Below are 23,055 nucleotides of genomic sequence, written 5' to 3'. Positions count from 1 at the left end.
ATTCTGGTGATCGATCAAAATTTTGTAGCCAATTATAAAAATATATGGCAATCGTCAAAATTGTATGACGATCACCATAACTTGCAAAATTATGGCAACCGCCAGGATTATGACGAATTACCATAAGACTTGCTCAAAGATCTCTAACTAACATGCTTCAAAATTCTGACCTTATTCTCACAAGACTTGTTTTACTGGGGCCAAAATTTAAATAGTGGCACCAAATGATCATATTCGTGTCATTCTACCCATGTCCAATTCGAACATGGAAGGGTTTTTATTATGATGGGCTTAATGTATGAGTTTGGCCCAGTTGGCAGCCTCTCTAAAATAACTCGAACGGCGAAGTCGAAACTGTCCTAAGGTGCAAAAATGGCTTCTTCTTCTTCTTCCAAAAAGCTGCTTCTACTTCGAAAACCGCTTTGCAGAGCTCTCAAGCCTAATTCCTCACCATCTCCCTCTTCTTCAATAATACGAAGATCGTTTCTTTCTTCTTCTTCTACTCATAATAAATATCTTCTAGAACCTTCGGTTACTATTTCCAAATCGTTTCTCTCAGAACTTTCTAGAAGCTATTGCTCGCGCTCGTCTCCTCTCCCAGATGCAACTCAAGGTCCTGCCGCTATCGATTACCGGTATGTTTGCTATATTTGTAACAATTTTAGTTCCAGTTACTTGCTTCCAACTTCCATGTTTGGGATTTTTTGTTCATTTTGCTGAGTGATTATAGAAATTGCTTGAATAAATGCAGAGCGGAGATTGAGTATTGATAAGTAGAGTTTTTTTTTTTTAATTTCCAATTAGTTTGAAACTAGTTTGATCTTAATGCCTTTTGTTGCAAAAATTGGGAATACCTTAAGATGTTACTTCCTCTGTTTCGGTTTATGTAAACCTTTTCGGAGTATGAGGGTTAAAATGTACTAATTTTCGGTGTGAACTCGGACATTGTATTTTCAATTTTTGAAATAAATTTACATATTTAGTAACTACATAAATAGTACTATATAAGTCACAGTAGTTAGCAATTCAATTTTTTTTTAAAAGTATTTGCAAAAAACATGGTCAAAGAAAACCTTGTTTGATTCCTCAAATAGTAATAGGTTCACATAAACTGAAACCAGGGAGTACTATACTTGAAAATTTTGAAATGATCAATGTCTAAACATTGTTTGGAATAAGCGCAACTGAATGAAAGTTTGGATTTTTGTAAACAAAATGACTTAAGTGGCATAAGTTGCGTAAATCACTTTTTTCCATATTCATTGAGAACAACTTCATTGAGGAAAACATTTCCAGTCATACCAAACACACAAGGTCTTTTTGATTTCCTTCCCTCTGCCTCCGTCGTGTAATTGGTAATCATCACTATAATGGGTTAATTGCTCAAAGATGGAATTTTTTCTTATTTTGATTAAGCAGCTTAGTGTCCTCATTTTATACCTTATCTCAAAGAATCTTTGACTTTAGGGAAAATGTGATTGACTGGCTATGTAATTGAGGAGAGAATTGATCTGCAGGTTAATATACTGATTTGTGGAAGCTGTAGTTCAGTGCTAGAAGTGTCTGTGGTAATAGATGAGTCTTAATGTTGGTTTACACTTGCATCTGATAAAGGAGTGGCTATTTTGGGTCTTGTTTCTACTGATGATGCGTTGCATGGTTGATGTTCAATTGTTGATGTGAGGTAAAATTAAGGTGGATGTAAAATCAAAAGTCTTATACAAAAAGTAGAGAAAGAAGTCACAAGAAACTTCTAATAATTGCACATAAGTATGAAACTGTTTTACCTGGCTCTTATAGATCTTATATGGAGGAATACTAAATTGTCCGGAAAGCTAATACTGAATTACTGGAAAGTAAGAAAAGCATGACAGAAAAGAAGTAAATTGGGAAAGATTGAAATTTGATGGTACTCCTTTTTTCTAAGTGTTAGGGTAGAGTATTTTAAAACATTTGCACTATGGATTGTCCTCCAATGGATTCATAACTTATTGCTAAAGCTCCCATCTTGCTGCATATCAATTAGTCCCACATAATCAGTGCTTGGCACTTAGATTTGTACAGTACTGTTGATCCCTCCTCCCCACCGGCCCGGGGGGGGGGAGCCTCTGTGTGTGCGCCTGTGTCCCCGTCTCTATTGAATCTACAGAGGAGGTTGTCTCCTCTATACCATTCTTAGAATGTCCTTCCATAGTTGGAACTTTGTTGATGTAGAGGAAAATGTGTTTGTATCTAGCATCTAAATTTATAAAAATCTACAGTTCTCTGCTGCAGGAAGATGAGTATCACAGACTGGCTAATGCTACTATCCATGACTTGCTAGAGAAGTTGGAGGTATCCTGATGTATTTTGATATACTTAGTTCAAGTATTTCCTTTATTTGTATTTATATTTTAGTTAGGCTTCCCCGTATATGTACCTTTATCTTAATGGCTGCACTTTGATATTGAATGTGATTGCTGATGCTTATTTTGTCAGTCTAATTGTTGAGTTTGTTTGTCATTATGGATTCTTAACTTATAGGACAAGATTGATATTTGTGGATTGTAGGCAGTAGGCACTACATTTGAAAGCTTTAATGGCCATCAGCTGGCATTCTGAAACTTCCACGTGCAAATTTATGTTTAAGAGGGTCTTAGGGAACATTTCTGATTTGGGGCATGGGCCAGTATCTTAAACCTACATTTGTGTTTCCTGGTTATCTGTAGTTTTTGTCTCAAATTTGGTTTTTGATACATTTTAGATCGTTATGTACTGTAATTTGACGTCAAATCTTCTTTTTCTGTTTTTAAAAGTTTAGATAGTATCAGGAACATCTCTTAAATCTAATGCATTTTAAGTACGGGGCTTCACAAAACTTAAAAGTATAATGGACTTTTAACTGTCATGGGTGGGGCTAGAAGTTTCATCTTGGGGGGCTGCAAAAAAAGGTAACAATTTTTTTTTTTTTTTTTTGAGAATGGTAACAGTAAATACAAAAAGGTTACAATTGGTTTACTATAAACTGGCACCAACTTCAAATATAATATCAGTAATTTGTGCTGAATTCACAACCGGTAATTAAAAACTTTAGATTGGATTCCTCTTTACCTTCAGTATAAAAAAGATACCACAGAGAGCTTATCTCTTGTGCATGGGCTATTTATCAATACCAATGCCTAAGTTGACTTTTGGAGGCCTAAACAAAGAAAAGATGCGGTTAAATTTTGAAAGGTGTTTCTAACATTGAAATCCATCTTTGTTAAGTTGACCAAGTGAACTCAGCTTTCGAGTGTAAATCAGATTGAACTCCACTAATAACAGAACTCTCTATGCATGTCATTTGGATTGAATTTCCCAAGTGGCTGGTTGAAGATGCTTATTTTTTCTTTGGGGTGTTGAGGAGCACGTTGCTCCAAACATGGGTTATGCATCTGTGGAGAGGCTATGGCTCCATCCAGCTCCGCTTCCTTCCTTCTCTTGTTAAAATTGTTCATCAATCTCCTAATGTCAAAATTGAGTTGGGTCATATTGTACGTATGATAGCATTCTGCATTATTTGGTTGTTTGTTAACAGTTATCTCTTGTTCTACTTGACAGGAATATGGAGACTCAGTTGATATTGATGGTTTCGATGTGGATTATGGGGTGAGAAGGATAAAATTCATTAAAATGTATTTCTTTCGATTTCCTGTATTTGTCTTGATGGTTTGCATTTTGTTCTCAGAATGAGGTATTAACGCTGAAGCTTGGGGGCTTGGGAACCTATGTGATAAACAAACAAACGCCCAATAGGCAGATTTGGATGTCTTCGCCAGTGAGGTACAATGTCCTCCCCCCCCCCCCCGTCCCCCCGTGATTGCTTTCCGTGTATTGTTGGTGGACTATACAAAAAATCAACCTGCTCCACAATGTAGACAAATATCCATCCCCTGTGCCACCTACATCAATCGTTTCTTTGTGCTCTCCTTTTGTCAATTTGGAAACACGTCTTATACATCCTGTACAGTATTATATACCACTTTAGCATGCTCAGGGAAAAAGAATCTGTGATGCAAAGTCAACGTTAATGGAACTCTGTGATGCAAAGTCAACGTTAATGGAACAACCATGAGTAGTCCAATATTTACACACACATTATTTTGGAGCAGCAAGCGATCATTGTAGTACCAGTGTATGGGTCTTAGGAGCATGTATAGGCTCATCTCGAAAGAGCGTGCGGATCATGGAGGGGCTTTCCCTGTACTCTCCCTGGATATGGTCGAAATGAAATCGGATTCCCAGTGTTCCACATTCTTCATTAAAGACTGCATATGGCCGTAGGATGTTGCAGTTGTGAAACTAATGGTTGGTCGCGAAGAACGTTAGAATTACCTAAATATGAATTCTTACCAAAATTTGAAGATTGTCTTTAACTTTTCGTGAAAACTACCACTAGGTTGTGATTGTCAAACAGCATGTTGATTGCATCTAAATATTATACTCTTAGAAATAGTTCTAGAACTGGATTCTTGAGGAGAAATTCAAAACCTTTATTTTGTTTGAGACACTGCACTAACATCTTGACTGGATTTGCTGGTTTAACCAATGCGGCTGGTTGTCCATTGTGAGTTCCTCCACAGGTACTTTAAACTTGTGATATAGCTAACTAAACCCAGTGTCCTCATTTCAATCTGATTTCACGATTTAGCATTTCCATCAGCATCTAGGCTTCATAACATTCCCTTATTGATTGATCTTAGTATTATTCTTCATGTAATTTTCCAGTTCTCTACTTGTGCTAAAAGCATCAACTGAGTACAAGCAGTTGTCTCTTTCATGTAGAGCTTGACCTCTTCTGAATTCTTTAACTGATTGATATTCGAAGTAAGATCGAAGTGCTTTTCTTTTGATGAAGCGTTTGTTCATTACCACATTTCCCTAGTTTATTAACCAAAAGAAGTACGAGTCACCCTGGCAGTGGGTTCTAGCTGATGGAAGAAAAGTGAAGGAACTGTTTGATACTTGTTTTCGTAAAGGGTCGACTGTTTTGCTATTTCTGTATTTTTCATTTTCTTTTAATAATTCTGATTCAGGTGTAGAAAGTGAAGCTAAAGGGACTCCAAAACAAAAAAGGTTTTACGTACTGTCTAAATTTTCCTAGTTTTATTAACCAAAAATAGTACGAGTCTACCTGGCAGTGGGCGCTGCATATTTGTAGCAGTATCACTTCTATGCATTGTGATTTTTTAATTGTCTTTGAGCTTTTACTGATGAAGTCGGCATACCATACTATAATCATTTGCTCTTTCTGATTTGTGTTAAAAGTTTGGGTGTTCAGATATGCACCCATCCATTCTCCGGTGTGTTCTTCATGAAACATTTTTTTTTTTGCAGCGGCCCGTCAAGGTTTGACTGGGACCAGAACTCTCAAGGTTGGATCTATAGGCGAACCAAGGCTAGCCTGCGAACTGTTTTGGAAGACGAATTAGAAAAACTATGCGGAAGCGCCATTAATCTTTCTTGAATCATTGCAGATTCTTTTATGTTTAATGTACTCTTTCTAGTAGGATTTACATGTCTTGAATAATAAGCTCTTTTCCCCATACCTATAGCTCCTACAATCATTCTCTTGTAAGTTGTAAATCTTTGCTTTTTAACTATTAATATGGTATGATTTTTGGAGAATGGCAAAAACGATTTTATGGTTGCTTGGGACATTATGGAGCTAGATTGTAAAATAGCTACACTCGTGAAAAGCTACGGATCTTATAAAATAAGCTCGCAAAATGATATTTGGATCAATTCACCTATTGCCTTACGATTTTGGGTTAGATGCTAAGATTTTTTCATATGATATTAGATAAATTTTGGTGAGCCTACTTTCCCGATTGATCTACAGCAACAATAATTCAGTAAAATCTTACCAGTGGGGTCTGGGGAGGATAGACTGTATGCAGACCTTATCCCTACTCAGAGGGGTAGGGAAGCTATTTTCGGGAGACCCTCGGCTCAGAAACAATAGATTTGTGACAACAAAACTCAAAAAATAATATCAGCAATATGAGAGACAGTAAATAAATGGAAAAGCAGCAATACAATTATTGTGCAAAAGTGTGAAACACAACATAAATCGCTAGCACTGCTAGACAAAACACTATCATACTCATCGGAATTGCTAGACAAAACAATATCATACTCATCGGTACAAAGAGGGAAATCGGGGCAAAGAGGAAAACCGCTCGACTACCCTTTAACCAACAACCCTAATGCTTGACCTCCACACCTTCCTATCAAGAGTCATCTTCTCAGAAATCTGGAGCCGCGCCATGTCCTGTCTGATCACCTCGCCCCAATACTTCTTGGGCCGCCCTCTACCTCTTCTCGTACCTGTCAGAGCCAACACCTCCTAACCATAGCATCTAGGCTTCTCCTCTGCACATGTCCGAACCATCTAAGTCGCACCTCCCGCATCTTGTCGTCACCGGAGCCACGCTCCCCCCTCCCCCTCGAATATCTTCATTCCTAATCTTATTTAGCCTAGAGTGCCCACACTTCCATCTCAACATCCTTATTTCTGCTACTTTCATCTTCTGGATATGTGAATTCTTGACTGGCCAACACTCAGCCCATACAATATGGCTGGTCTAACCCCGCTATATAGAACTTATTGATCTATCTTTTCAAAATCTGTTACTCTCGGGTTTTTTTATCGGCCGTGTGTAGTTTTTCCACAGAAGTTTGAAATGTTTTGAATCAATTTACTCATTGTCTTAAGGTATTCAATGATATTTCACAGAAAATTGCATTTTTAATAAGGAGTTCTTATTTGGCATAACATGTGTCAACTTTATTCACCATATATATGCAGAGATAAATATATTTGAAACAAATTAAATATTCACATCAATCGCTATACAATGTGTCAACTTCACCAAAAAGAAAACCGTTTCAGTGTTGACTCTCTGACAGAAGCGGATCCAAACTTTTAAGCTTATAGGTTTCTATAATAATCTCGAGTTAATCTACGTGATAATTGGACCAACGAACTGGGTTCCAAACCAAATATTCTTATATTTTTAATGAATTTTTTAGCATAAATACATGATCTATGCAAAAGTTACTAGGTTCACGGGAACTCGTACCGTTTGCTTTATATCCGCCCCAGCTCTGTAAGAGAAGTATCTTGTGGTTATGTCCTTCTCCCAGGGCTATAGCATAAATGCTTTAAGCTTTAGAATCAATTCCTATGTACAGGTTATTGGCATTGCATAGAGAGAACTCTTTTGCTTTCCCACCTTTTCCACATTTTTCTTGGATAAAAATGGTAAAGTAGGTTCAAAATTAAGTTGCAATGAAATGAATTATAATTTCAGTTGTCTCTTGACTATTGCCGTCAATTGAACGTTCAATATTCTCGGGTATCTCACATCGATTGAGGGAATAAGTTATTGTATCCATATATGATATTGAGCAATTTTTACATTATGAGCTAGCTTTTAGGGTTGTTTTAAACTTATATTTCAGAGTTATTGTTGTTTGACCCAAAAGATATTGAAACCTTTTTGATTAAATCAATTAATGAAGATGAAGAGGTAAATCTCAACTAAGTATAATAAAATCTAGATTAAATTGTGTAAGAGACAGACAAGGTGAACGATACTTCCCACTATGTCGGAACCAAATGATTATTCATAAATGCGAGAATTTCAAATGTAAGAGAATATAACAATGAATGCAATTAGTCGAGACCAAGGATGATGTAAGGATTTTTGATCTGTAATAAGCAAAGTTGTTCCTGATTTTTCTCCCCCTTTTACATAATGCTCTCCCTCTCTTTTTATAGGGGACAATCCCCCTTTTTACCCTAGAAAAGGTACAATACAAGGAATATTCGAAAGGCATATTCTCATTGTTCCCTATCATGCTAACACTACTACAGACGTCGTGTATTCTCTAGCCATTGTTAGTTGTCGCCCTTCATAACGATCGCAGGGCGCTGCATCGTAAGGACCTCGTTCTTTGCTACACTCGTTAACGGTCGTGGTCATCCAAATTTCGACCAATACAGTTAGTCCCTCCGTTTGTTGAGGTCACGGCCTGGGGCGTCCTTGATAAGCGGACGTCACCCGTACTTAGATCTGCAAACCATAACGATTTTGGCCGATGACGGAAGACCGGTGCACTTCGCTATACCCTGGGCGGTGTGTTCTATTTGGGAAATGACATCACTTCCACATGCGTCATCATTGTGCATCTTCCCGAGGTAGAGATTGATGGCATGTCGCTTTGGTTTCGCTCCCATGGGAAGTCTTTCGCTTCGATTCTGGTGCCACCCAATCCTATAAATAAGGGAAGGGTTTGTTTTTTCAAAAACTATTGGCCATTTCTCTTCTGATCATGCCCTTTCGTGTTTTTAGCTTTGCTTCTGCGATTTCTTCATTTCCTCTTTCCTGTTCATTGTTCTTGGTCTTTTTCGTTCATTAACACATCTTCCTCCATAGACATGCCTAGAACACACCTATCACGTGAGGGGATTTCTGACGCCACTTAGTTATCCGTGGCACTTCCTACTGGTGGTGAGGACGCGACGGCTGGGGAAAAGGATAGTTTTCCCACTGTAGACGAGTTGTTACCGAGACACCCCATGTCTCGAAGTGACTTTCTTAAGGACCCTGCTCCTACTCCCACCCCGGTAATATCTGAAACCGAGCAGGCCCATATAAATGCCTTACGTACCAAGTATAGCATTTCCCCTCACATCGAGATGGTTCCGGCAGGGAGGGACCTCGTGGAGGTCCATAGGTTTGGGTACTGTGCTTTTTATAAATACCCTTTTGTAATTGGTCATTCCTTCTCCCTTCTTCCGTTAGCGGAAAAATTATGTCCGTTTTATCGAGTTTGCCCAGTACAGCTCTCTCCGTACACGTATAAAATAATTTTTGTGTTGACAAAATATGCAAAGTTGGCAGGATGCGAAGTCAATATTTACCATCTCTTGCACTTGTTTTCCCCTAATTTTCACAGAGGTACTATGGTATACGAGGCACCGTGGAACCAAAGGGCTGGTGGTCGGAACTTACGACCGGGCGAGCCGTAAGTTTTGGCATAAGTATTTCTTTGTCATAACTGAATATATTATGTCGGACCCCGCTGGATTCCCGGAGCGGTGGAATAATAATCGTAGGTGTCGTAACTTTTTTACTCTTTTTTTTTGTTTTCTGTTCGACTTAGTACTTATCTGCGACTTTCTTTTGCAGTTGTGGGGCGTACACCCCATCCTATTGCCGGTATAAAGGACTAGGTATCCCGTTTACTGGTTTACACAGTGGAGACTCGGGACTTTCCCGCTTTCATGAAATGTTTTGGGTCGAAGGTCTCGTCTGGTAAGTGTTTTCCTCTACACCGCTTTTCAGATGTTTGCCATTATCTATTGATACGACTTTTTATGAGGACAGGTCATGGAGCTTCTAGGCGGAGGGACCCTGTTCCTGTATTTCCCCAAGCCGTTGCCTCGGCGGGGATGCAATTCGCTTTAGAGGAGTCTGTCCGAGAGGGTCGTGCTCCACCAGTACAGGTGAGAGATTCCTCTCTGGATATGTTAGTGAGGGAGGAGATTTCTTCTTTACCGGCCTATCACCTCTTGGACGAGTCTTCTAATAGGGACGAACCTTTGCTGAGAAAAAAGAGGAGGGTAGAGCTCAGGAAAGACATGGACGTTGAGACTGATAAGAGTAGGACGGGTGAGTCGGGGACGACACCTGTACCTATATTTATGGTGGACGTTATCTTGGCGGGGAGGTCTCCTCGGACGGAAGGAGTTTACCAAGAAGGGGGGCATGTGCACTCCGCTGAGGGTGGCGCGTCATCTACTATTGGAGGGGGCTTACGTGTTAAGGATGACGGCTTAGGTTCGGACGTCGACCCAGGGGATGTTCGGGAGTTTAGAGAGCCATACTCGCGTAGAGTTAGAACGGAGGGTTCTGATCGACACATAGTCTTCCCCGGGGACTATGACTTGCTGTCAAACTGTGATCAGGTTCCATCCGTTTTTGCCCCTTTGTGTGCTGCTCCTAAGTGTGAGGCACTTAGAGAGATGAGTGATACAGAGTTGTCACAGAGCGTTTCTAGCATGGCTCTGCGGGTAAATGTCTTTCTTTTATTTTCCTCGTTGGATCTGTTTTACTATTTTTGGCCTATCATTTTGTTTTAACTTTACTTTTTGTGTTAGACCCTCATCATGGAGATCGAGCGTGAGTGTAGGGAAAGGAGGAGGACGACCGCCTATGGAAAGATGTCTTCCAAGTATCAAGAATATTGCACCAAGAATCGTGCGATGCCCGACATCTACAATCAGGATCGTGACTTCCAACTGTTCCGCGAAGGGCTTAAGCAGAAGGAGGATCAATTGGTACGTAAGGTCGAGGAGTTGAAGGAACGAGACGAGGACCTCATGAAGGTTGTTGCCCATAGTAGTGAGCTCGAGGCAGCCCTTAAGGTCAGGGAAGATGAGCTTGAGCTAAGTAGGGGAGTAGTGGCTGAAAATGCCGACCTCCAAGCAAAGGTGGCCAGTTTAACTGTCGAACTGGATATGAAGATGGCGGAGGTCGATGAGCTTAAGGGTGAATTGAGCGTCAATGCTGATAGATTGGCCCACGCCGAGAGGGAGAGGGCGACTGCCATCTCTGAGGCAACAGTTTTAGAATATGCCCTCCGTGTTTGTACGTTGGAACGGGCCAAGGAGATGGAGGCGTCTGCGCTTAAGATAGCGAGACTTGAGGGGCGTATTCAAGGGTTGGAAGTGGAACTGTCCGCGTTAAATGATCAAGTGGCTTCTTTGAAAATGGAGGACGTACGACGACGGTCGCAGCCTTCTACATCTCATGCTTCAGTTGATCCTGTCGTACCTCGACATTTGTATGAGTTGTGGGTTCACGTTAAAGCCCAGCTCAATGTGTATAAGGCTCTTTATGTTGACGGGAGGGTGTCCGAAGTAGAGCTTCGAAATGTGCATGCCAAGGCCCGTGCAGCTCGTGAGGCATGCAGATACGATCCTCTCACGCCTGATGGGGATGATATTAATTATGATGATGCGAACAGACTTGCCTCCGACTCTTGGTACGAAGACGTGTATGCCACCGGAAATGATGTGTAATATTTGGTTTGTATTTACTTTTACTTCGCAATTTTTGTAAGGGCGTCTTTGAGCCCTTTGTAAATACAGGTACTTGTAATATATTTGCTATAATAAAAAATCATTTTGTCGATTCGGTGGTAACCTTTGCTGAAATATTAAACCCGTTGTGTTTAGAGTGAATTCGAACTAATATTTTTTTACGATGGCCTTAGCCATCAGGATGTTACTTTCGAGCTGGTGCCGAAGTAGTATCACGTCATCGTTCGAATGATGTCAAACTCATTTTTTTTCTTTGACGATGGCCTTATCCATTGGGATGTTACTTTTGAGCTGGTGCCGAAGTAGTATCTCGTCGTGGTCCGAACTATGTCGAACTCATCCTTTAATGATGGCCTTAGCCATTGGGATGTTACTTTCGAGCTGGTGCTGAAGTAGTATCCCGTCGTGGTTCGAATGATGTCGAACTCATTTTTTTTATGATGGTCTTAGCCATTGGGATGTTACTTTCGAGCTGGTGCCGAAGTAATATCCTGTCGTGATTCGAATGATGTCTAACTCATTTTTTGACGATGGCCTTAGCCATTGGGATGTTACTTTCGAGCTGGTGCCGAAGTAGTATCTCGTCGTGGTCCGAACTATGTCGAACTCATCTTTTGACGATGACCTTAGCCATTGGGAGGTTACTTTTGAGCTGGTGCCGAAGTAGTATCTCGTTATGGTCCGAACTATGTCGAACTCATCTTTTGACGATGGCCTTAGCCATTGGGATGTTACTTTTGAGCTGGTGCCGAAGTAGTATCCCGTTGTGAGGATGGCGTTCTATTGTATTCGCTGGAGTGTCGCATATGCCGATTTTATTTATACGTTGGAAATGCGTGTTGATTTCGTATACATAATGGAGTGACTATATTCATGTCGGAAATATATGTTGACTTCGTGCGTACAATGGCGAGATATGTCGATTTCGTGCATACAATGGAGATTCTTTATATCTACAATGGAGATACATATGGACTTCGTACATACAATGGAGATACTTTATACCTAGTCCCTTCATTGCCCGGCCTGGAGATGACGTCAACAGGTGGGGCAATGAACAATACTTCAAACCTCGAGACGTCTCCCTCGTCGCCTCATTAAAAACCTCCTCGAGAAAACCCGATTGAGACAAAACCCGGGTGAGAGAAAAAGAGTACGACTTAGGCGATGTCTCTTTTTAGAAGTGGAAGTATTTGAGGTGGGTGACATTCCAATTATTTTGTAGTAGTTTTCCTTCCATTGTCTCTAATTGGAATGCTCCTTTGTTTGCTGTTGCTGTGATTTTATATGGCCCGTCCCAGTTTGTTCCCAATTTTCCTTCATTCGGGTTTTTCGCTGCTTGTGTTTTGGCTTTGAGAACATAGTCACCGACTCTGAGTGGTCGTACTTTGGCCTTCTTGTTATAGTACCTTTCTACCTTTTGTTTTTGGGCTACCATTCTTATGTGACCCATATCCCTTCGCTCTTCGACTCCATCCAGGTCTTGTAATCTGCTTTCGTCGTTGCTTGGTCCACTCTCATTGGAGTATCTTAGGCTAGGTTCTCCGACTTCGATGGGTATAACTGCGTCAGTCCCGTAGTCTAACGAATACGGCGTCTCGCCTGTGCTAGTTTTCGACATGGTACGTTATGCCCATAATACCTCTGATAGCACTTCTGGCCATAGCCCATTGACGTCCTCGAGCTTCTTCTTCAATATATTTAATATTGTTTTGTTGGAGGATTCAGCTTGACCATTACTGGCGGGATGGTATGGCGTGGAGAGTATCCGTTTAATGCGCCATTTTTTAAAAAACTCGGTCGTTTTCTTCCCGACGAACTGAGGCCCGTTATCGCAGCTGATTTCTTTGGGAATGTCGAAGCAGCATATTATATTTTTCCATATGAATGCGATGAATTTTTGCTCGCGTATTTGGGTGTACGCACCTGCTTCCATCCATTTGGAAATATAATTAGTTAAAACCAAAAGGAAGCGTACCTTAACTCGGCCTGCTGGGAGGGGTTCGACGATATCCATTCCCCACTTTATAAATGACCATGGCGAAGTGACAGAATGCAGGAGTTCTCTTGCTTGGTGTATCATAGGGATATATTTTTGGCATTGCTCACATTTCTTGACGTAATTTATGGCTTCGTTTTTCGTGGTAGGTCAGTAGTCTCCTGCCCGGATGAGGCATCTGACTAGGGCTCGGTTCTCGGTATGGGCACCGCAGTGACCCTCGTGTACTTCCCCTACCATCCGCCTTGTTTGATCTGGCCCAAGGCATTTGGCCAGTGGGCCGCCGAATGTCTTTTTGTAAAGGTCATGGTTTACGAGGCTGTACCTGGCCGCCTGTATTCGAAGTTTTTTGGCTTCTTTCTTATCTTGTGGTAGCGTCCCTTCCTGAAAATATGTTATGATGCGGTTGCGCCAGTTCCAAGTTAAATTTATAGAATGTACCTTGACCTGGTCTATTGAGGAATGGAGGAGGGTGACCACATTTTTTTTGCTGATATTTTTGGTAGCTGCCGCTAGTTTGGCGAAACCATCTGCTTCGATGTTCTGCGCCCGGGGTATCTGGTCGAGGCGGCATTCGTCGAATTCTGGTAGTAGTTTGTGAATTTCTGTCTGGTACTTCTGCAGTCTCTGTTCCTTGATTTGAAAAGTCCTAGTGACTTGATTTACCATGAGTTGGGAGTCACAGTTAAGGACGAGTCGTCGAGCGTCATACTTGAGGGCTAATTTCAATCGTGCAATTACGGCCCCATACTTGGCCTCGTTATTAGTCATTTGAGGACACTGTATGGATTAACGAATCACTTCACCCGTAGGGACCATTCTTTGGATGAGTCTTATAGCCCGTTTGGCTAAGCTGCAAAAATCAGCTTATCTTGAGAAGTATTTTTTTTACAAAAGTACTTCTGGTGAGAAGCGGTTTGTGTTTGGCTAATTAGTTTGAAAAGCACTTCTGAGCAGCAATTAGTGTTTGACCAAGCTTTAAAAAACTGCTTCTAAGTGTATTTTTCTCAAAAGTGTTTCTCAAAAAAGTGCTTTTGAAGAGAAGCTACTTTTTTCTGCTTCTCCAAAACTGCTTCTGCTTCTCCTCAAAATCACTTTTTTCCTTCCAGAAGCTTGGCCAAGCACCTCAAATTGAGGCCAAAAGTGCTTTTGACCATAAAAAACACTTTTGACCAAAAATAAGCTTGGCCAAATAGGCTATTAATCACATATCATAAAATATGGAGTATAAATGATGGTCACAATTTAAAGATGGATTTACATGGTAAGGCGACCTCTCATAATATCTTGCACAGTAATTTAAATCATAGCCACATATTGATAAAAGCCATTTCAAATAAACTGTTTTTATGTGTCAGATGAATTCTATACCACAAGATATATAGAAGAAGTCTACCTTATTCTCCTTTTTCTTTTCTTCTGAATTAATCAAATTATTTTACTATATCCCACAAGTGGTCTTTATTTATTCTTCTTGTTGGAATGGCTTTATTTTCATATTTCACAATTGCGTCTAGTAAAACGACAACCAACGCTTGTAGGACACAAGAAACCCCTACTTTCACGGTTTCACCTACAAGTTTCGTGGCGTTTGATTTAAAAACTCAAAACTGTGTATATTTATTCTTGGTTTAGTCGTAAATTAATCACAATTAAATAATTTACAACCTCAAACGATGTTCACCCAATATAATTGACAAATTCCGTACTCTCTTCGTTCCATTGTACGTGAATATGTTTGGCGTGAACACTAAATTTAAAAAATAAATAATTTTTTTTGAAACTTATAGTCTTAAATACGTCATAACTTTATTAAGGATAAAACAAAAAGTTTAAAATTAACTTATTTTTACTAATGAATACGTAACATTATATTGTCGTGCGATCAATAATCTATTTTAGCATGCAAAGTAGGGTTTTTTCGGTTATTGTCAAATTTGTCTAGTAAGTTATTCATATTCAATCGGCTTGTCAAGCGTCTGGAAAAGGAAATGTTTATGCAAAAAGAAAAAGAAACAGAGAATTTTATATCTGCAGGAAACAATTAAGCTAGTTCTTATTTCTAACACGTACGACATGGTTGAAAGGTGAGGTAGATGCAATATAATGTCTTTTTGTTGATAGCTTTTTTGTAGTTTTAATAACAAGTGAGCGATAATTCATGAGAAAGCTATACAACAAAATTGATTTTTAACTTATATATATATATATTGTTGGTATAAAATATAGTTTAAATCCTAGCGGAGGCAAAAAACACTAGGTAATTTCTTCCCATCTATCCAAGTCTTGGTGGATAGAGTTACCTGATACTTGTTGGCTGTTGCTGGTGGGAAGTGGCAGGTATCTCGTGAAATTAGTCGAGGTGCGCGCAAGCTGACCCAAACACTATGGTTATAAAAAAAAATATAATTTTCATTATCAATATATCTTAACTTGTCGTAAAAGATAACGTGCTTTATTTTTAAGTTATTAATTTTACTTTTAAAAAATATCTATTCGTAAATGATCTGATAATATAAATGTATTAACATTTTTACATCATGAGTACACAGAAGCTAAGCTCAAAAGAAAAATGGTTTACAGACATAGACGTGAGGAAGTGGCAAGATAGAAATATGAAAGCATTTGTAGTATAAATTAGGAAAAAAGAGCATAGATTGGACGATATAAGAAAACCATGGGCTTTGTTCTATAATATTTCTTAGCAGTTTTCTCCAAATTTGAGAGGGTGATGCCTACATGAAAAGCTTTGTCCAAGCTGATGTGATTGCCGGCCACAAATATAGTTTGCTTAATAATTCAAAAGGATGAGAGGTGGGACACTAATCCTCAAATTATGGCCACTATCAAAGTCTTATCAACCTCCAGATATTTACAAACTATAATAAAATAACTTGAAAATATCTTGTGAACAAATCCCGAATAAAATAATGGACAAAATAAAAGGAGAATAAATTAGGTTCACTAATCTCATGAAAACGAGTCATCATTGTGATTTATAATAAAAGTAAAAGAAAAGAAATGAATGAGTGGTGTTTGGCAAACGCAGACAATTTTGAATATATATATATTCTGTTTAATTACCAAAGTTTTCAGCCATTCGTCTATCTTGTTGAATTTGAACCACTCCATACTTTTTTTTGGAAGAGAAAAACTACTCCATACAATTTCCCACACTTAAAATAACCTCAAATTGCTGTAGTCTGCAGTGTTCTGTACCATTTCTAAATTAGAGGTGCTAAAAACGAGTGGTGCAACCAACATCTCTAACAAACCACTCACCATGGGTTTCTACTTTCTCGTGAGAGGCTTAAGGTTCCTTAGAAATCATTACATTCGGCTGGTTTTCACGATAATAACAACAAATTAACTATAATCTCACACAACAAATTAAGTATGATCTCACGGGAGTCTAAGGAGGACAACAAATCAAATATAATCTCACCAGTAGAGTATGAAAAAAGTAGTATATATGCGGATCTTATCCGTACCTTAAGAAGGTAAAAATGAATATTTTCGATAGACTATCAACTCAAGAAAAGACGAAAAAAAGCCACTAGCAATAAACAATAATAACAACAAAATAACAAAAATCTAAAAAAAGGACATAATTTGTTCAAACGAGTTATATTAATCTGATATTGTAAAAATTACTTATTAGAATATAAATGAAACCCTCATATAAATTGCAAACGAGTAATGATGTTCGCTAACTTCTACTAAACTTAATTAAAATCTTGAATTCGTTGTAGTATGAGAGAACGCTGGGACCAAATGGCAGTATACGTGCACGGTTATTTCGTTAGTGAACTAAACAATAACTCAAAGAGAAAGGAAAAAGAAGTAATGCATTGTGGCAAGATATTGTTAGAAATGTGTTTAAAACATTCCTCTTCTTAATATTAGTAGTAATTATCCTAAATAAATTACATACAGTACATAAAAATAACATATACTAGCAAATGGTCCTAACTCTAAAAAGATTAGTACTTAGAACAAATCCACTCTTATCCTATAACTATCATCTCAAATCCACCGACTACAAGTTTGGGTAAAGGGTAAGTAACCAAAGTAGAAATGACGTAATGTAAGTGAAACGAATGGTCAAGCCGACGGTTACGACGTCTCCGAGCTTTCCAGATCAACGGTCGTTGAGTCAGCACCGAGTCTACAGAGCTCGGCGATCGCCGTCCTGGAGCTTATCCTCTGCCGATTATTTCTCCTGATATACTCCATTATCCCCGTGCATCCAGGCGCCGTCAGCCGATCCGCTCGGCTCGCTTCCGTTCTTTGTATCTTAGCCGGCGTTCTCATTTTCGTTGAAACAACAACAGCCGCTACCTCGTCACCGCCGTGTACTGCCGCCGACGGCGTTGTGTGGATTCTCCGGTGACATAATGAACGTCCGCTATCATCCTATAACCATAAACACTAAGTCTTTCAGTATTCAACCTCACGAAAAATGAAAGAGAAATATATATAAAAAACTAAAATATCAAAATCTAGAAAATCTCATACATCTGAATGAAGATCCGCATCATTTTCACGCCTTCGCTTCAACGTAACATTCCGACGGCCTTCAGATGAATCTTCGCTGCTGGATGAACTAGCCGGCGGTGGAGGCGGCGTAGATGACCCCGGTACAACTTGATCAATATCCTCCGAATCAATTTCGTCTTCATCGTCAATTTCCTCGTCATCTTCATCCTCATCATCTTCATCCTCATCATCTTCATCCTCCGTGGCACTTCCTTCATCGTTCACGCTTTCACTCTCCTCTACCTCCTCCCTGTGGTAGTATCCATCCACGCACCTCTCACATACGGAGACCGTCGGTCCAAGCTTTGGTCCGTCCGCCGACCAAGCCGTCGGCGATTGACACACATGGCAGAGCAAAGACCTAGAATGCCTCGCCGCCAGAAAATTAGCCGAGTGAACCTTCGCATCACAGTCCCAACACAAACTCGCGTTGTCCGATTCACAGTACATCCTAGCCAATCCCTTACAAAGCTCACAGTTTTTCATCCTTTTCTATATTCTCTTAGACAAAGAATTTAGGGGAGAGAAAAGAGGAAGCTAGTTGCAGCTGGAAATGAGTGAAACCACTTTTAGTTTAAACAAAAATCACAGAAACACCAATTCTTCCTTAGGAACTACGGCGAGGGGTATAAATGTAATGTGATAAAAAAAGAGAATTTGTGAAACGAGGAAGACCTAGGGATGCGGGCGGGGGTATGTATATAAAACGACAGCGTAAGGGGGAGAAGTGAATGGTGAGAAGGAGTGACAGGTGGTAGGTACGTAAGGGAACAAAAGCTTTTTTCTTGTGGCTCGGGAAGAGATGTTTCCTTTGGTTTGTCCAGGATATTTTTTGTTGACGTGGAGATTTAGAGTTGGAGGAAGATTCTGATTTGTTGACGTGGAGTCATGGGGCCACGTGAAATGCGCCTGGAGAGGAATTTGAATTGGTTGGGTGCTCTTTGGGCCCCACCTCAAATCACATCTTGAATTAATTATGTGCTAAGGAAATGAAATCGTACAAGTTAAAATTTTGCCACGTGTCGATTTGTTGTCGACTTTTCATACGCCCAGATACTCAGAATTTTAAATTTGTATGAAAGAAATTACTATTTGTAAGGGTCATATGGTATTTTTGGTTCATTGATGAAGGTTCAAATTACTATTTTTGAAAGAAATTAAATTTGTTGAATGCTTTTTTTAACATTAATAGTATATTTTTCTCGTATTTGCTTATTTTTTGGTGTATATTATTACCTTTTATTTCTTTTGCTTTAATTTTCTTATTATCTTGATATTGATATTGTTTTTTTCTTGAGCCGAGGTTTTATCAGAAAAAAACTTCTGTATTTAGAGGTAAAATCTACATACACACTATGCTTCTCATATCCAGCGGCGAAGCCACTCATTAGCAAGGGGAGTTAATTGACAACCCTTCTTCAAAAATTTACATGCGGAGATAGATTAAATATTTATTTTATGTATATATACTATATGTTGACTCTCCTTAATTTCTTTGCATGCTTACTTATTTATATTTTGAGTCCTCTAGTAAAAATTTTGGCTCTTCCACTGCTCATATTCCACGGGGTTTGTTGTTGTTAGTTATTGATAAGTGAAATTATCATTTGGATACGTTGGAACTAAGCTAATCCAATCCAATTGTTACATTAATTTATGGTTTCGCGTATAGCCCTGGTTTGACTTGAAATGTAAACGATAGACAACATCGTTTTCCCATATTACACTATTTTTCATATTATAGTTTTAATAAATCAAACAAAAGAATCAAAAAATAGACTCTCTATCCTCACAAAGTAGGGGTAAGGTTTGCGTACACACTACTCTCCCCAAATCTCACGATGTGGGATAATACTAAGTATGTTGTTGTAAACAAAAGAATCAAAATAAAGATAGTGTTAAGAGTATGCTAAAAATAATAATGATAAATGTACTTTCGCGTGGAGTAGGGGTGTATATAGGTCGGATTGGTTCGGATTTTATAATTACCAAATCAAACTAATTGTGTCGGGTTATTAAATCTAAACACCAAACCAAATCAATAAAACTCGGGTTTTTCACTCTCGGATATTCTCGGGCTTTCGGGTTATTCGGGTTTTTTCGGGGGTTCGGGGGGTTTTTCCCCGGTAAAATCTTCGTAGAACAAAATATATAAATTGTGCTCAAAATATTTCTTTAATTCTAGTAAGATACAACTATATAAAGTATTTTCCAAGAAAATAATAGAAAATATGAGATATGTCTTGGTATTATCCTTAATATTCAACAATAAAGATAATAGAATTATGTAATATAAATATTGCTAATTAAATAGTCATAATAAATATAATCTAAAAGTACTAAGTCATGCTAAAATAAGTAGACTAATAAGAGAGTATTAATTACATGAGTAAACGCTAAAGAAAAAAATAAAAATAGGCTATGCATTTTTATCTAAATTGTCGCAAAACAAAAATAGATATTCAATACATTCTCGTTCGTAGTATTGAATTGAATGTCTTGTATTAGCATTAGTATTGATTTGATTTTGATTTGGGCTTTGTTAGCACTATTTAATTTACTAGTGTTAATGACTATAAAACTTATTGGAACATTCAAAAGTTCTAAGTCTAACCTTGAAATAATACCTAAAAAGATGAAATTATGAAAAAGTTTAAGAAATGTTTATAAATTACATCACAATAAGTATATTTATATATTAAATATATCTAAAATTTCTATATATGTAATTGTCGGGTTGGTTTGGTTTCGGTTTGACTTCTTTAGTTAAAACGAAACCAAATCAATTATGGTCGGATTTTTTTTCCAACACCAAACCATAATTGGATTTTTTTCCGATTTGATTTGAATTATCGAATTGGTGCGATTTGTCGGTTTTCTTGGTACACCCCTAATGTGAAGTAACAGTGTGAAGTGGGAGGAATAATAATGTATTGGGGGTATTTTGAGCGTAGTCTTATATGAGCATCCGATATTTTACATGGAAAAACATCGCAAAGTCTACCTTTACCAACTATGATACGACTCGTACATAAATAAAAGTTAAACTTTCTATTGATTTTTTTTGTTGATGATATTGTATCTTAAAGATGATATTTAATTTTATCATCGAACAAAAGAGTTTGACTATAGAACCCTGCTTAACTCAAGTTTAATAGTCTCAAATTTATTATTGACTAGCTACACAATTGCATAAACTAAAAGAATTTATCAAAAATCATCTTTACTTGCTAAATCTTTTATTAACAGTTTCTCCCCACTAACTCATGAATAAATTTCCAAACAATAATGTCTCACAGGTCACAATTAGGATTGATCTTTCTTCCATGATCTTTTCAAGGGTTGATTCTTTTTCTATTTATAAGTTTCACGACTATATAAATTGTCCTGTTACTAGAGAATTCTTTTTTAATGTGTTGACATTTTAAGATCAAAAGAAAATAACTGAGGCACCTCGAATATTTCATCTGATTGTGAACCATATTACCAGAAAGTCAGATTAAGTTGAGTATCAACATGAAAAGACCAAAAGAAATAACAATAAAGTTTTGACAAAAACGCAGAATATTTTATAGAATGCAAATTGTTTCGGTTTGTGTTCAAAACTCTCTGAATATATAATCAAATTCTGTCATAATAGTCCAACTGTTTTAGAGTACAATTGCAATGGGCAAATTTCAGAAATAGTAATTTAGTGTCTGCGTATACTTTACCTTCCCCAAACTCAACTTGTGGGATTTTAAAAAAATTACTTAATAACACGTATTAACGTCGACAGCAGGGTTCGAACCTGCGCGGGCGAAGCCCAACAGATTTCAAGTCTGTCTCCTTAACCACTCGGACATATCGACTTTACCTTTGATCCGTGTACATTATACGGTGTTTTGCCCGAAACCGCAGGCTTGCTTCTCTCATGGAAAACTAAACAAAGGGCAGAGAAGAAACTACTGAATGTTCCTTTCCTTTTTTAATCACCATTCTGTTGTTTGGTCTAAGAAAAGAAGTGGATTGAATGTTTAAAGAGAAATAAATTTTCCTCTAAGTTTTCCTTCCAATTACTTATTCAAGCAGTAGTATTCACTGCAACGAAGGTGGAGCAAATTTACCATAGGCACCTTCATTTGGCTATGAATTCAAAAAGGTAATAGTCGAAGTACACGTTTTTTCCTTTTTCAAGGTTTGCAGAAGATTCATTGGTGAGTTCTCTTCTTTTATGAAATCCAATGTCGATCAAAATTCAAAAGCTTATTTACTTGTGGTTCAGAATTTGCAGTTTATGCAATCATTGGCAAAATACTCATGGAGATGGGCCTGCTAATACGTCCAATGTTTCCTGCTGCACTATGATTTTGACTTTTGAGTATTCGTTGTGCACTTGTGCCTCTCCCGTAATAATTGATTTTGGAAACTTCCGAAGACATCTATTCTACTTCTACATTTGTTTATGTAAAATTATTTTGGGAATGTTGTATACTAGCATGTGAATTTTTTTTAGAATGTTGGAGGGACCAGTACAGACGGATCAATGTGCATAGCTTTGTGACAATATTAACGGAGTACTATAAAATACATGGCAAAAGGGTGGAACGAATTCAACCGAGGTAATTTATATTCAGGTAAAAATTGTTCTTAATGCTGATATGGAAAAGCCACTTCACATTTTTAATGTTGTGGCTTGCCAAACAGAAAAACAGATGCGGTATGGTAACAATTCTGGACAAAATGATATTATGTGAAAGATGGATAAAATTGAGTTGAATTTAGTAATACACAAATAGGGGTGTACAAAGGAAACCGACAAACCGCACCAACCCGATAATCCGAGTCAAACCGAGAAAAAAAATCGACTATGGTTTGATTTGATTTGGTTTGGTGTTGGAAAAAAGCCCGACCATAATTGGTTTGGTTTGGTGTAACTAAAGAAAATCAATCCGAAACCAAACCAACCCGACATTATGTATATAAATTTTTTATATATATTTAATATATAATTGTGATGTAATTTATAAATATTTCTTAAAATTTTCATAATTTTATTTTTTAAGGTATTATTTTAAGGTAGGACTTAGAACTTTTGACTGTTCCAATAAGTTTTATAGCCATCAATATTAGTAAATTAAATAACGCTAACAAAAGCCCAAACCAAAATCAAATCAATACTAATGCTAACAAAAGACATTCAATTCAATAGTCAATACTACGAACGTGAATGTATTGAATATCTATTTTTTGTTGTGCAATAATTTAGATTTAAATGTATAACCTATTTTTATCTTTTCTTTAACGTTTAGTCATGTAATTAATACTCCCTTATTAGTCTACTTACTATAGCATGACTTAGTACTTTTAGATTATATTTATTTTATTATGGTTTTTTAATTAG

At 37.9% G+C, this 23,055-nt stretch overlaps 3 protein-coding genes and 1 non-coding gene across 4 annotated transcripts; 1 reads left to right on the top strand and 3 right to left on the bottom strand.

The window, feature by feature from the left end:
• The first annotated feature begins 336 nt into the window (after nt 1-336).
• On the top strand, nt 337-5,676 carry LOC104236630 (frataxin, mitochondrial). Its single transcript, XM_009790598.2, has 5 exons — nt 337-635; nt 2,262-2,334; nt 3,580-3,627; nt 3,707-3,801; nt 5,356-5,676. The coding sequence occupies exons 1-5, from the start codon at nt 373-375 to the stop codon at nt 5,483-5,485; spliced, it is 609 nt and encodes a 202-aa protein (XP_009788900.1). The 5' UTR covers nt 337-372; the 3' UTR covers nt 5,486-5,676.
• Nucleotides 5,677-12,311: 6,635 nt separating this feature from the next.
• Nucleotides 12,312-12,755, bottom strand: LOC138872941 (uncharacterized). Its single transcript, XM_070151363.1, has one exon. It carries the CDS (start codon nt 12,753-12,755, stop codon nt 12,312-12,314), a length of 444 nt encoding a protein of 147 aa, XP_070007464.1.
• A 4,242-nt stretch (nt 12,756-16,997) lies between these two features.
• Nucleotides 16,998-18,341, bottom strand: LOC104236629 (zinc finger protein CONSTANS-like). The gene is made up of 2 exons (XM_009790597.2): nt 17,652-18,341; nt 16,998-17,549 (listed from the first exon to the last, which is right to left on the bottom strand). The coding sequence occupies exons 1-2, from the start codon at nt 18,156-18,158 to the stop codon at nt 17,250-17,252; spliced, it is 807 nt and encodes a 268-aa protein (XP_009788899.1). The 5' UTR covers nt 18,159-18,341; the 3' UTR covers nt 16,998-17,249.
• A 3,100-nt stretch (nt 18,342-21,441) lies between these two features.
• On the bottom strand, nt 21,442-21,523 carry TRNAS-UGA (transfer RNA serine (anticodon UGA)). The gene has a single exon. It is a non-coding gene; the product is annotated as a tRNA-Ser (tRNA).
• Nucleotides 21,524-23,055: the final 1,532 nt, after the last annotated feature.

Source organism: Nicotiana sylvestris, chromosome 7 (genome assembly GCF_000393655.2).
Source record: "Nicotiana sylvestris chromosome 7, ASM39365v2, whole genome shotgun sequence".
NCBI lineage: Eukaryota > Viridiplantae > Streptophyta > Magnoliopsida > Solanales > Solanaceae > Nicotiana > Nicotiana sylvestris.
The sequence above is the reverse complement of the archived record's forward strand: the minus strand, read 5'-3'. Positions and strand labels throughout refer to the sequence as shown.

Bases quoted from the DNA above. Each gene is read 5' to 3' on its own strand.
- LOC138872941 (XM_070151363.1), bottom strand. From the start codon at position 12,755: ATGTCGAAAACTAGCACAGGCGAGACGCCGTATTCGTTAGACTACGGG.
- LOC104236629 (XM_009790597.2), bottom strand. From the start codon at position 18,158: ATGAAAAACTGTGAGCTTTGTAAGGGATTGGCTAGGATGTACTGTGAA. The intron at 17,550-17,651 runs GTATGAGATTTT...TTATGGTTATAG, and splicing joins ATGCGGATCTTCATTCAGAT to GATGATAGCGGACGTTCATT.
- LOC104236630 (XM_009790598.2), top strand. From the start codon at position 373: ATGGCTTCTTCTTCTTCTTCCAAAAAGCTGCTTCTACTTCGAAAACCG. The intron at 3,628-3,706 runs GTGAGAAGGATA...TTTTGTTCTCAG, and splicing joins GTTTCGATGTGGATTATGGG to AATGAGGTATTAACGCTGAA. The intron at 3,802-5,355 runs GTACAATGTCCT...TTTTTTTTGCAG, and splicing joins TGGATGTCTTCGCCAGTGAG to CGGCCCGTCAAGGTTTGACT.